Source organism: Astatotilapia calliptera, chromosome 15 (assembly GCF_964374335.1).
Source record: "Astatotilapia calliptera chromosome 15, fAstCal68.1, whole genome shotgun sequence".
Classification (NCBI taxonomy): domain Eukaryota; kingdom Metazoa; phylum Chordata; class Actinopteri; order Cichliformes; family Cichlidae; genus Astatotilapia; species Astatotilapia calliptera.
The window spans coordinates 5355252-5370784 of NC_137436.1; the positions used below are offsets into that span (position 1 = coordinate 5355252).

Below are 15533 nucleotides of genomic sequence, written 5' to 3' on the forward strand. Positions count from 1 at the left end.
GGATAGCAATATGGAAACACCACCCAGGTCCCACCTCTTTGGAGAGCATTACTAATGCATTCAGAGACTCTATTACCAGATTTGCATGGACTCCTCTGATGAGCCAAGAGGAGCCGCACATCCACTAATATGTTGAGGTTTATTGGCGTATTTATAAGCTGTTTTGAAGTCTTCGGTTCTTGTGGCAGAAGCAGGGATTTCTAGCTGTTTAATATCCACATCAACAAACTTAACTACAAACTTAACAACAAACTTAATAACTACATGGTTCCACATCAGCACACCGAGCACAGAAACCAGCAAAACTCAACTCATTTAAATCACAACATCCTGGAATGAAAGAATTCAGTATATGTTTTATTACATCTACCTACACTAGTTAATGATTTTAATATTTCCTTTTACTTTAAAACAGGGTCCCGAAGGCAAGAGGGAAATCATATTCCACCCGACCATCCAATAAAATTGATTTTGTAGTATATTTTTAATTATACAAGATTAGTCATTTCGTTTAATAACATGATGAAATGGCCTAGAGCACCACTTCTCCTTTAGTGAAGCTGATAAATCTCTGATATCTGTGTAGTGTTAAGTCACCTGTGTCACCACAGGGAAATACACTAGATGCGTTTGATTAATACACCTACAACATAACAAAAAGAGGCACGCATTAACATTTATTTCAATCCTGCAGGTAATATGGATATCGAATGTCTGTGGTCAAAATCAGCTGGGAATCTATGTTTACTATTTTTTAGAATAAATCACTAAAATACTGATGTTCTTCTTGAAGAACTTGGGACTGACACAGCAGTCCCTAAACAATCAAATCGACTATTGATCTGCAATTTCACACAATCAAGCTAACCCCCAGTTGAGCTTGGAGGATAAAATCCACGGTGAGTCTGGCTGTTAGCATCAGAAAGAAAAAAAAAACGCTGTTGAGGGAAGCTTTTCTGCTTTGCGGAGAGACCTTTGATTACAACCAAAAGACAGACAGATATAAACTGTGCTCCAACATATATTTTAGCAACCGTCGCATGGTAATCACATGGCTGAAGAGGCGCTAGAAAGCTCGAACAAGACCGTTTCTTATTCTTAGGAAGTACGCTGAATAAAAAGGGAGTAATATTATTGTAAACAAGGGAAATAGCAATGGAGGGAATCTGGGAGAAGCAGAAATGATGAAAATAAGGCCAGGAGGTCAGCTTAAGCTGTGAACATGGCATTTGAGGAGGCTTCCTTTAGGCTTCAGTCAGCTTAAGATTAAACACATCTAACTGACATGAAAGACAAGTAAAAAGGACTACCAACTGTCTCTCTCTATTCAGATATTTGGGCAAGTGAGGTTGGTATTTCTTAAGACTGGGAAAACTCTGTTTGGCTCTGAATTCAACTGATTCTCACGGTTTCATATATGCATGACATTCTGTATGTTGATCTCTGTGAAACAGGAATTCGCCATAACTGCTAACATTTTAAGAGATCAGTGTCAAATATGCATGTACATCAGAGTCTGTTACCCTGTGCCCAGTATGATCACCTCATCAGAAATATACAGTCGTGTGAAAAAAGGTTTCTATGCAGTCCAGAGCAAAATTAAGCAGTCAGGTGTTGTTAAGCAAATGTACTTGATTACCTGATCATCAGTGAGTGTGAGGTCCTCTATAAAAGCTGACGTCTTGCCAGTTTGCTAGTCTGGAGCATTCAGGTATGCGCTAACACAAACCCACAATCTTTCCAGCAGTGGCAAATATACTGTCACCTCAAGACATAATCTGCAATGCTCCAAAAAGTCAAAGAGCTATATCTTAGACTCTACAGGCCTCAGTTAGCCTCAGTTAGCATGTTAAATGTTAAAGTTCGTGACAGCACAATTAGAAAAAGACTGAACAAGTATGGGTTGTTTGGAAGGCCTGACAAGAGAAAGCCTATTCTCTCTAAAAGAACATGGCAGCACGGCTTAGGTTTACAAAGCTGAATCTGAACAAATCACAGATCTTATGGAACTAAGTTCTTTGGACAAAATGGACAGCACTACGTTTGGCTAAAACCAAACAGCATATTAGCACAAACTCTTAACACCCACAGTGATGCAGGAGCTGTCATTTAGGTCTGCTTTGCAGCCACAGAACCTGGGCACATTATAGTCACTGAGTTGACCAACAACTCCTCTGTATACCAAATTATTTTAGAGTCAAATTTTAGGCCATCTGTCCAACAGCTAAAGTATAGCCCAGAATGGGCAATACAACAGGGCAACAAACCCAAGGAGAGCAGCAAAACTCCTACAGAACCCCCGAAAAGAACAGAGTCCTGTGAAAATCTTATTTATCATATGACTGTAACTACAGGCTGCAGCAGTGCAGACAGCAACTTTGATAATTGGTAGCAATATGCTATACAGAAATGCAATAAATGCAAAACTGTGATGTTTATTTCTTGAAACAACATTTGACATCATTTCTCTAAATGTAAGTGCAATAGCCACTAAATCGCATGTGCATCATCTGATGCACTCTTCCTTATTTTTCTAAGGCTTTACCAACCTTCATATAGTCACTCTTGGTTCCTCCTTTTCTGCAACGCAATAATTTCATCTAAAGTAAATTCTATTCAACATTTATTTGCCTCAGCTCTAACACAGCCTGTTCAGCTCATTCAGTATTGTTTCAAGTGCCCATAAAAGCTGAACATAGTGGCACAGAAGAGCAGACTAATGCTTTGGTGGTCCAGGCTAATTACAGAGAGATGCAGACATGTTGTTCATGTTAGATGAAGTGGAATATACTGCAGTTATTAGTTTTATTTATATAGAAAAGCGACAATTGGGAGCACTTTATTTTGATATTTGTTTGAGCGAGAGTTACAGCAGGCTTTCTAACAAGTGTAGATATGAACAAATTGGAAGTTAGTTAGTAAAAAAGTTTAATCATGAACATTTATTGATAATTACACAGAAGAATTCTTAGTAGCAGGTAGGGTTTCTTGGGGTACAGAACAAGACAAATTTTAAATCTGTAGGTTCTGACCTGATGTCAAAAATCTGAACTGGCCAAAGAAACTGCAAGCTCTCCAAAAAGAAACACATGTGATGCTGAGCAGACACATATAGACTCGTTCAAGAGCCACCGCTAATTACTGCAGCACAAATCTTGGATTTCTAAGTGGGCGCTGCTGACAGCACGAGTCAACTAGTTTTTCTCAGATTCTGGGCATTTCTTGTTCTGAACAGCTGATGCGTGGCTACTATACTTAAATTGAGCAAAGCCTTTGCAGAAGTGTTCAGGATAAACACGAGGGAAGACAGCAGACGTGCAGGACTGGGCAAAAACTCTGCGAGATCTGCATTATACCTTCCTTCCTCCACCTTTTTCCACTGAACAAAATCTCAATGAAGAAGTGCTTTGCGTACTAGAGATGACTTTGCTTGCTTTGGCATAGGAAGCCATTAACTGACAGTGCAGGGCTTGAGGTTATCCCCATGGGTATAACAGCCTCTGGGATATACTGTGTCTGGTGGAGAGATGAAGAGAGCATGGCGCTAAAGAGATTAGTTATTACATCGTGAATTTCTGTTAGAAGAATAAGGTTTTTAGATACTATTGAGGGATACACAGAAAGCTAAATAACAAAAAAGGGCTTAGCACTCAGTTGGATATCCTTTTAAAAATGGTGGGAGGTGCAGTAAGTATAAAAGCAAGTACAAAAGCATACATAATGACTAAATCACACGTTCACAGGCACTTTCAGGCACGTTCGCCATCCATGATGAGTCCTGCTTCGACAGAATGATGTGTGAACATGGTCATAAATCACACTGCTAAATTAATATCTCAGCAAAGTGTTGCCCTAGATAGATGAAAAAGCACGCACGCACACAGAAAACGAGTACACATCCTCCCACACTCACACAAACTGCACGGTCATCTGTGTTAAAATTTCACAGTGCCTGTGCAGAGCCACAGTACAACTCCACAGGCTCGGTCTCCTTTTGCCAATAGGTTACTGCCTACATTTAAGAGAAGAGGGGAAAAATGCATTTTCACTATTAGGTGGGGAGAAGAGTTGTTAGGAGATTTATGCAAAGTTGTCTCTATAGGAAGGTCCCCCATTCTGCGTTGCATGGCATGTTTGGCATTTATTCTGAAGTGAAACTACTGAAGTCATCATTGTCAACAAAGGTACTTTGCTACTGTTCCTTCTTGTCAGAGAAGCTTAAGCAGTATTTTCTAAAAAGATAACTAAGCTCCATCCTAGAGTTGCCTCAGCAATGAAACAGTGCTGAATTTTGAAGAGACTCTGTCTCAACACCCCCACCAACCCAACCTTCTACCACCACCACCCTCGCCTCATCATCCCCTCCCAACACCACCCCCACTCCCCCGACCCACTCCACGCCACACAGCAATTTTATCTGCTCTCTTGCGCAATTGTAAGGATGCTGCGAGAAGCTTGCGCTTCTGCAATCACTTCACATTTGTTTCAGCGATTGATTTGCTGGCATGTGAGGGGAAGGAGAGAATGTGGGTAGGCTGCGAGGGAGAGAGGGAAGGAAGAAGCGAGCGAGGAAGGCAGCGGTGAAGTCAGAGGACGTGCAATGCCAGGCTCACATACTGTCACCATGACAACAGACATCACTTCACAGGAGCAGCACTTAGGAAGGATGCCTGTGTGGGCTGAAGTGACATAGTTGAAGGTTGGCATTAGCCTCTTGTGGGTGCCACAACGTACCAATCCTTCCCTGGCTTTCTTTTTTTGTTTTGTTTTTTATTTCCTGCACAGTGCTGCTAAAAGGATCTCTGTTGCTCTTGTAAGCCACCTATTGGGATTGCTGAGTGATTTGTACTTCATGTGTGTAAATGTAGGTCCTGCCAGTTTGTCTTAACAAAGACAATTCAATCGAGCAAGATGCATAACTTGAGACAGGAGTAATTCATATTCAATGAGGTGCTTTCATCATTCGCGTCACTTTGAAGCTGGGTAACATGTATAATTCTCTGTAATTTGAAGTGATGCCAATTGTGGAAATGATAACTCAAGATATAAAAACACATTCAGAGTGAAAAGAGCTTGAAAGCCAAGTCGCTGAATACATCTTAAAAATATACTGTATATACTGTATTTGCAGGCTTAACAAATATAATAGCAGTATAAGGTTAGCAGTTGTTATAGCTCATGTGATATTGAAAACCCATGAATTATCGATGTACAAAATGAATTTTGACACAGTCTTTTGCAATAACAGTCACTTTGTCTCATTCTCTGGAAGCATAAATACATCTGTTTATTCCATTTATGCACAAATTCTAAACCTGGGTAAAGGGGTATTTTCATCTGTTCTTATCAACATGCACCATATACAGTTACAGCTCCTCACTATGCATCTGGTCTTGTTTATCTATCCCTATACAGCATACAGCACTCATGAGCTGAACAAGCTGCAAAGCATATAACAGACAAACTGTGTCATGAGTATATGTTAGAAAAAATGAAATTTAGTGCGGAATGTGATTAACTAAATTCAGCTAATGAGTTTAATTTCAGATACAACAAAGCAAATACAGTGTGAGATGTTAATGAATGATTCACTTAGCTGTGAGTCAGAGCTTTTGATCCATTTTGCAGAAAACCGAAACAATCCTCACCGTGATATTGGTGACGTGGAGTCAATCTATGGGCCGATCCATTCAGTTTAGTTCTGAGATGTTCTGTGTTTACTTCACTATCTCACAGCAGCAGCTAATGGCAGGGGCTAATGTAGCACAGGAAAAGCTAACAGCAAAAGGTCAGTAATTCTGAGGTATTCGAAGCAAGGCCAAAAGCTTTTATTTGAATGTTCGGTAGGGGTGGGTGATATATCCTCAACAATATTTAAAGAAAATCTGCCATGATATCTATAACAATATACTGTAGGGAAAAATACTAAACAGCTTTATCAACACTTTCAGCTTAAAGAGAGTAGCATTTATATATCTAAGTAAATGAGGAGCATTTCCTATTCTTTGCTGATATTGTCATTAATAACAGACAGAATTCAAAGTGTGGACCTACTGAAACAAGGTGCTAGCAGCAGCGTTACTGTGATATAGCAGCAACACAGCTTTATGTCCAGTGATGCAACATGGGTCAAATGTAAGAATAAAAGTAGCCTAAGTAGCTACTTAAAGTCCCTCGTTTCCACCATGCATCACTAATTTCAAATCAAACTAGCGAGTGCTGCAGCAGTGCTCAATTGAGTCATTTGTTTCCTTTTGGGTTCAAATTCAAATTCAAATTCAAATTGTATTTGTCACGTACACAGTCATACACAGTACGATATGTAGTGAAATGCTTGGACAACTGCTCGTGACCTAAAGAAAACAAAAAAGGAAAGGCTATGAATAAGATAGGAAATAAATATGAAAAATTAAAAAGGGTAAATTTAACTAGGAAGGAATAAAATATAAATTAAGGTTAAAAATGAAATAACTGTACAACACAAATTAGAATGAAGGGTAAATTTAACTGGGAAGAATAAGATAAAATATATAAATTAAAGTTGAAAATAAAATAACTGTACAACAAAATACACAATACACAATATAGAACTATATAAGAATGTATGAAGAAATCTAAATATAAATAAATATATACACAATAACAGCAGCTGTACAAGGGTTGCGCATCAAAAGCTGCTAGCATCTCCTCTGCCTGAGTCTTCTTAGCCTGTTTGTACTCAACTATGTGTTTTTGCCCCAAGTGTTGAAACAAGTTTGTTCCCACCTTTACGGGGACCACTTGTCTTGCATGTTTTGGCTTTATTTATTTATTTATTAAATTTACTCTTTACGTTCATTCTGAGAGAACTTATAAGGACACTAGTTGGAACTAGAGCTGTGCACGAAAAAGGGAAAACTAGCCCAACTCCAAGTAACAGCAGTGTGCAGCAGCCTAATGAGTGTCTTTATGAACCAAATAAATAAATAGTTTTTACATACTTTTATTTCATTCGTGTTAATTTATATTCTATAAATATGTTTAAGTTGAACCATATGTTACCTAAATCACCAAAGTATGATCTACTTTACAAGTATAGTCGTTACAATAACACTGGTATCAGACCAATACATGGTATCAGTAAGCATCCAGAGTTAAGATATCATTCTCATAATAGAAATGGAAACAGCTGGCTGATTGCATCCATAGTAAATTTGTTGTTGTAACCTCTCACATTTGGAAGTGGTAATATTTACTCTGTTGTATGTTTATTCCTTCTTACTGTAAATGTTCGAGTGAAGTGTTGCATTTTTTACTCCAGTAAAGACCTACCACTATGACTGCTTACTCTGGAAATGTAATGCTCTATAAACTGACAACCGTGTTCATTCACTCTGTCTTACTAGAATTGTTTTTTTTATGGGTGGAGTTCATTGAAGTCCATGCACTAATAATAAAAATAGCAACAAAACAAAATGAATGGGTGATGGAGATGTCAGTCCGACGCAGTTTTTCTATCCTCAGGTAACACATTATGGAACATCCTTCGTGGGTGGACTAACAGTATGCAGGGGATTTGAGATAATGCAAAACAGCAGCACTCCCTCACCTTCTCTAAAGAAAACTCCTCTTTTTTTTTTTTATCCAATTCCAGAGTGCGAGCAGAAAATAGGAATCATTTTTCAAAGCAGATTTGCATGAGGCCAGTGTCAGAATACGCTAGCAGTGCATGTAAATCTCCATCTTTTATGCTTAAACTGGAGCCATAAATGACATTTACAGATCAGTGTCATTCATATGTAGCTGTTGGCAATGTTTACTTTATAGGTATTGAGTATAGCACAGAAAGGAAATGACATCGTGAAAGATGATGGATCACATGAAGAGTCCTTGTCTGACTGGAACATGGGATGTCACATTGCATTACATGGTCAGCATGCCCTGATACTTAAAATTGTACAAAATAAAATTCTATTACTGTCAGGAAACATATTAGGCTACTGTATTATCCACTAGCATCACTGGATGTGTTTAGACCATAGAAATGTGGAAAACCATAAGAACAATAAATATTGCACTTCCTTATCTAACTATAAGCAATCACGTCAGGGTTGGCAGATTACTTTTCTAGGCTCACTACTGCTTTTGGTCAATACTGCAGTAGTTAATAGTATTTAAATATTAATTACCTGCATCTGTCTAAATGACAGTCCCTTCACAGATGTTCCAGTTATCTCATGTAAACGGCATAAGAGACTGGGGGTGAAAAGAAAAGGGAGCATTCTGCACTGCCAAAGAGAGTCTTGTTCTGGAATTAACATCTGTCATACGTCATGTTGCAAATGCACCATAGTTATTGACCAGTCTGGCTTCTAAAGCCAAGATATTGTAGGTTTAATTTATCTGAGTTTAACCATGTGCCTGTCGACATGCGGATATTAACACTATTACATGAAATGAAATCACTACAGATAAAAGCTTTGCTATTGAACACTTTAATATTAGCAGGACCAAAGTTTGACATTTAAGATTTCAATCTTGTTTTTAATGATTCAAGGTGAAAAATGACCACTTCATGAAAATGTCAGGAGACAAAAGGAAAATATCTGTTTTGGTTCAGTGCAGGGGAGGGGGCTTCTCTGCAGATTAGAGGGCATGCAAGACTTCATTAAAAGCACAGAATAATTAAATAAACTACAAAGTAAAGGTTGGTCCAGACATGCACCAGAAAGTATCTTAATGAATGAATGAGGACAACATCATTAGCAGCAGGTTCCTGTCCTCGGTACTGTGTAGGGGACGAAAAGTAGCTCAGGGTTTGGGGATGTGGGCTTAACAGTTCAAGCAGCCAGCCAGGTTACAATAAGCTTCTTTTGGTCTGTGGTAGGGATTTGGCCTTGAATGATCCAGAGGTAAATTGTGTTCCTGAACTTATCCAAATCCTCAAAGCAGGAGGAGGAGAGTATTACAGCTGTTCATGATGTGTGCAAAATAGCCAAAGCTGCATTATATATATTTTTTATAGTTTGGATCACAAATCTTGAAGAAAAATATTACACTCCATGAACATCCATACTGAAAGCATATTCAATTCCTACTGGCTGTGCACAACTCTATCTTGGCTTTCAACTATGGAGAAGTATTCAATTGCTTATTTCCTGTGCAGAGGACATTGTTGTAGTTGACAATACTGTTAAAATCCCCACTACTGTACAACCCTAAAGCTTACAACTCTGTGTCCAATTCTGCCTTCTGCCAAGCTACGCAAAGTATCTTTCAAAATTTCCAAAAGAGGCACAGAGAGCGCACACAGACACACATCCCACAGGATCACAACCACAGGCAACAAACATGACCTCTTGGCTTCACAGCTAAGCGCCATGTCACCGAAAAACAATTTAAGGGCCTATCCAGAGATTTACATGAGTGGTATGTCTACAACAAAAAACAGTTCAATACAAAAGAATATCTCCTGCAGCTCTGAAGCCTCAGATAGTCTGAGAAAATTGATCATCACGTTGATGTCATAGAACTTACTCCAGCTTTGAATTGGAAGCAAAACAAGTCAATGTTAAAGGAAGAAGGAAGTTTGAAGGACAGGTCACTAGGCAGCAAGGACTAAATAAATTTGGTTACAGTAAAGTACTCTGCATTAAACTGCTATTATAGTGTACCTATTGTAATCTAAAACACAGTATAGTTTTACAGTGTTAATTGTTCGGTTTCTTTTACACCGTTCATTAAGTGTTTCTACAATAACCCCCTATAAAAGCCAATGCCTGAATTTAATTTCTTATCTTTCATAAATTTAAAGAATATAAGTTTGTCACTATTCCTGTACTCCTTGCATTGCACAGCTAAAGGAGTACTAATGCTTTCAGCATTTTAAAACACCCTGAAGATAAACACTTGCTGGGACTCATTAATTGCCTGAGAAGTCATAATCACATGTTGCTAGCTAAACATTAGCACTGCTCTGAGCCACAAAAGCCCCCCAAAACTTTAATCATATCCACACATAGAACAGGAAGCGGCATGGGTCGATTTTCTGTGTTTTTCCTCCCAGATTTGTGACCTGGGAGGCCTGATGTCTATCTGCTCAGCCTCCCATATGTTCAATTACAAGCTGGTTGTTTCATGGATACGCGACAGGGGCATAGCATCTAACATGTCATTAGAATGGAAGCTCCTTGCTGTAAATAAAGATACAAAGTTCGACAAAGCAAACTGTCGGTGACAACACAGCTAATCACTTAAATCACCCTTACCAGGGTGTACTTAACCATTTTAAATAAGCAAACAAATGCAAAGTGGCTAAAGCTAAAGTTATCCAGAAGCCTCAGAATGAGCAATCAATGCATCAAAGCAGTTTTGAGGAAAATTATGGAGGTGAGTGAAAAAGAGAAAAGAGTATGTTCTATTATCTGGTGAATTTATAAACATGCTGGAAAATGATGGAGTTACTTCATATTTGTTTTTTGTGTGAATCTGTTGCACCTGCTTTTGGTTAGATTTGTAAGGTAAAGGTGGGTTTGGAGCACTTCACACACCACTTTATTTTAAGCTGTTTAAATGAAAGATGATCAAGTATCTTAGAGCAGTTTGGGGAAGATTGCAAAGTTTAATAATTTCTTTAGGCAGTGAAGAAAAGTTGATTGTTGTTGCATTTGCTGTCATTTATAGTTCTTAAAAAGAAAATCAAAATTGGCAAAAATCAATATGAGCAGGTCATCCTAAGTTTAAAAAAATCAGACATCAGAGGCACCCAAGTAATTGCTTTTTTACGAGTCTTATACTCCTTGCACCACACATCTATAACAGTACTGCTGTTTTCAACATTTTAAAACATCCTCAAGATGAATGCTTGCTGGGACTGATTAATTGCTTTAGGAGTCTCAGTCCTGATGCTCTGCTAGCTAAGTAACAAAAACTTGAACCAGCAACATCCCGACCAACCAAAGTCTAGGACATAAAAAATGTCCATGGACAGTGTGTTGCATTTTTACATTTTTTTCTTCAAAGGCATCAGCATTCAGGTGTATTTACAAAAGGCAGTGCATTGTTACCATGTACGGTTTGGTGATGGACTTTTACCCATACTAAAAATCAGATCTGCTCACCCTCTCTTGCTCCAGTAGGCATACTAATTGATAATAAGAATACCTGTGAAAAAAGAATAGTATTTGATGGAGCACCGCTTTAACTTGAATTTGGAGAGATTATGAAATCTGGTTTCCAAAATTCACCACAATGGAAAACATGTTTCACCTTAATCACACTGTATTAGGGTATTAAAGTAAAACTGTCAAGGATTATCCAGTGAGAACTGAGTACGGCAGGAGTGCTTCAGACTTCAAGATCAAACATTGTCTCTGCACTGTATATTCAGTGCCAATCTCAGAGGACTGGGTCCAAAGAGAACTGACATTCGGTTTGATTAAGTTGGTGCTATCTGAAGCCCCACCCAGGGGTACATAGTAATCCCCAATGTGCACAGCAAAGAGTTCCACTGCACCAGATTGCTTGTTCTGGGCTATACTGAGCTGCATATCCTATTTTACCACTGATTGAAGCACATATACTGTAGACGTCCATCCGTACAGTTTCCCTCCAGAGAGTGGGGGGAGAGACAGGAAAGAGATAGACAGGCAAGGAAACAGAGACAGAAAGTGAGAGGGAGGAGAAGCGATAGAGTTATCCGTGGTCTCATTACGGTGGGAAATGTGAGGGTCCCGATCCAAGGGAATGATGAAGGACTCTGTGGAGGAGGCCTCTGAGAACCAACAAAGACGGCTTTAGTTTCACTGGCAGAATGCATTTGCATAGCTTAGAAGCCAAAGCGTCTGAACCGGGGCTCATGAAAAGAAACCCCACCAATTGGTTGGACTTCAATGCAAACGAGAGAGAGGGAGAGCAAGTGAGAAATGGGGAGAGCAAGGCGAAGCGAGTGAGGGAGAAGTGGAATGGGAGGGGAAGCAGCAGGAACTTTTTTCTCTTAAGTAGCAAAACACAAACGAGATCGGGAACATCTGCACATCCCATGGAAGCTGTCGCCGACTGACTTTGATGCAAAGAGAACATACTGAGGAAGAACATCTCCAGAAAAGTAACACGCATAACAACACTTCCGAGATATCACAGGAGCCATGTTCCCTTGTAGTCTTTTGATATTGTTATTTAGTACAGCTTGGTTGCCATTACACATTAATGTCATTTGAGAATATTTCCAGGTTTGTACGCATTGGGATAGCTCCATTTTGCTATGATGGTGGAGCAGTTATTGGCCTACTGGATATCTGGAATGCAACAAATATTAGACATGGGCATAATAGAGCAATCTTCTGGAGAAGTGTGAAAAAAGAGGCAAGAATTAGGGAGGGAGTGGAGTGAGAGGAGCAGATGTTGTACTTTAGTGGTGTCTCCTTTTCCCACTGTGGCCTGAAGTCATGGAGGGATGACTAGCCTTCATCAATCCTCTTTAATGACTCTGGCAGCACCACTTAACACACTAGTATGTGATTTCTTCATTACTACACCATGATTCCACCATTTACTCGGCCGATGATGACGTACAGCAATGCTCAGGGATAAAACTAATCGCTGAAAGTCTCATTTTTGCAAATTGTCCCATTTGTAAGCACTGGGGTCAATTTAGAAATTGTGGGAAGGAAAGATAGGAGATGGTTTGAGTGTAACAAAAAGAAGATAATGAAATCTAGTGGGGTGAATATTGAAATGCAGTTCACCATGTGAAACTAAGAATATCTATTGCTAATTTGTTTGTTTTTTTTACTCCAATTTCAAAGATGTGACAAATGTAGTGCAGCGCAGTGAAGCTTTGCTCTGCCTGAAAGCTTTCGTGAAATCCTGGTAACTGCTACTTTCATGTGTCAACCCTTCTCGCATTACCCAGTCACCCACTCACTGCCTTTCACCTGGTGCACAATTCCCACACCCTCCATGCGTCAGACCCTTCAGTGCATACATTGACGGGGACATGCAAATGTTTTGCCACTATCAATAATAAATGTTGACTTTTGAACCTCACCAATAGATTTTTTTTTTACTGACAGCGCTTCCCAAGAGATGCACGCAGCTTGCTTTAAGCATAGTTTAGAGGTTTTTGCCGATACCTTGTCATTTTTCAAAAGAATAGAATAACAGTTTGAGATTGAGAACCTATACCTGTCTATCTCTACCTGTGCAGCTCATCTCCCATTACTGTGTTAGTGGGATTAGAAAGCAAGACTTATGCAAATCTTTACTGAGGCACACAAATTTTGGAAAGTCGGGGGGGCTGACAGAGCTCAGGGGAACATTTTAGCCTGCACAACATACATGCAAACACAGAACGTCCAAACAGTTCCATCTGCTAAACCTTCCCCCCACCCACCCGGTCCCTTCTGCTGCTGCTACAAGCCCAACACCTACCACTCTCTCAACATCATATCAAACACTATGGGCTACGACTCCTTCTAATGAGCTTGCACATGCTGCACCGTAGACTGTTTGCTCACACCAAGAATCCACAGCTTTAATCAGACATCAGTTTTGATAGTCAGTGTCATGCCTGCCTGACCTGAATATATCTCGCAAGGCCGCTTTAGTGGTTATTGAATCGAGCAAAAGCAATGATTTCTTTAGGCATCAATGTTTGATGAGAACTTCTGCCCTCGGGCTTAATACGTAACTCGAGTAATTCGCTAACTCCAAACAACAACACCTAAAGTACAAATCTGAGACTGCTTAATGAGTGCCGCTTTGAGGTTTGAAGATGATATAAAATCGATGTGTGTGTGTGTGTGTGTGTGTGTGTGTGTGTGTGTGTGTGTGTGTGTGTGTGTGTGTGTGTATGCGCACCCTTCGCATTTTCAGATGTGATTCAATGTGAAATAACGCTCCAACAGGTGTCAGGTGTGGGAGAAATAAGGTAATTGGAATAACTGTATAAGCAAATGAACAGTCATGCCACGGCTGCTGGGGCATATGCTGTGATTTATTATCTCATTTACCTCCTTTCTCCAGAGGAGGAGAACAGATAAAATCCTGGCGCATCATTGGTCAGATGCAACACCATGACTGTTCCTGTCATGCTCACAGTAACCTTTTCTTGCTACATCATCTCTGCGCTCACACTCACACACCATGGCAACAAAGATCTTTTGAAGCGCTTGGCAACGGCCTCTGAAACGTACAATCCCACATCTTAACTTGACCTGACAATGTCCCCTAACAGCCACTGTTACTACAGAGAGGTCAGGGCTGTCCAACTCAAGTCCATGTCCCATGTTAGGGCACATGAATCACTCAGAGTGCTGCTGTTGCTGCTGCTGCCGGTGCTCTGTGGATGACGATTCACTTGAGATATGATCTGTGCCACTGGTTGCACAACCACAGACGGAAATGTGTGCTCCTTGCTAAGCGTGTTTATTGGGAGAGGGAGACAAATTCAGACAGACAGACATACGAAAGAGGTGGGCAGACTGATCCACCACACATGAAAACCATTCATGACTGTGCGTGCCAAGTGTCGCTGCTCAACAGATTATAGCCTTAATGGATGACATTCAAAAAAATGTATCTGGCCTAATGTAAGGTGCTTGCCACGTCCACCATTTGAATTATAACTAACAAATCATCTGCAGTCGGAAGGATTCGAGACAAAATCTAGCATGCTTCATTGTAACAATCCACTGGATGCCCCCCTTCCTCCTAAATTTAGCCTGCTCACCGACCACCGTGAGTGATGGATTGGATGAGAAAAGGGGCTGTGTATGATTGGCTACACACGCGATTTGCTGTATAACCTCGGGGCATTCGGAGCCCCCCTTATTCAAACGTGACATTCAGACCTGCTTTGTCAACCTGGGGCAAGCTGATTTTGCATTTCTTTCATTCATTCGTTTCTCCTTGTGAATTTAAAGGGGATTACAACAGGCGATTTATGAGAAACCACTTTTTCCCTTCCATTTTACAAGGTCATTATCGCATTTGGAGTAAATTGCAAAAACTCACCATACACTCCTTGACAACGGATGCCGTCCACGATGAGCGCCAACAGCCCCAAAACACAGATAGTTAGATCCATCCTTTTCACGTTAATCTCTGCATATCCAGCTCTCAAAAGCGAGAAGTCCTTTCCGGGGCGGTGTGGCTGAGGTGCATAGACACGGGCACCGCTCCGATCCACACGTAAGACTGATTTAGACCCCGACTCCCCCACCCCTCCCTCCGCCAACTGTTCGCTGTAAAGGTATGTATGGGCGCAGCAGGAGAACAGAGTCAGGTAACGGTCGGTTTAATGGGAAGTGTCACGCAATCCCAAAAAATGCGGAGCGCTCGCGGAGACACAACCACCACGGAGGACGTGGAGAAGCAGGCAGGCGCGGGGAGTGCGGCTGCAGAAAGCCTGGCCTTGGAACAAAAAAAAAAACAAAACTCTCCTCCACTGCAGGTAGGTGAGCTCCACCGATTCCGTAGACTTTAGCAAAGACCCGCGGGGACACGCAGGTTCTTTCGACTACAAGCGGATTGCGGCTCGGTACCCACGAACA

At 40.4% G+C, this 15533-nt stretch overlaps 1 protein-coding gene across 1 annotated transcript in view; it reads right to left on the reverse strand.

The window, feature by feature from the left end:
• The window catches only part of LOC113037404 (MAM domain-containing glycosylphosphatidylinositol anchor protein 2), a 190602-nt gene extending 175397 nt beyond the window's left edge, over window positions 1–15205 (reverse strand). The window contains exon 1 of the mRNA XM_026194431.2: window positions 14995–15205. Within this exon, the coding sequence (XP_026050216.1) occupies window positions 14995–15067 (73 nt within the window). The 5' untranslated portion in view covers window positions 15068–15205. The remainder of the gene's footprint in view (window positions 1–14994) is intronic.
• Window positions 15206–15533: the final 328 nt, after the last annotated feature.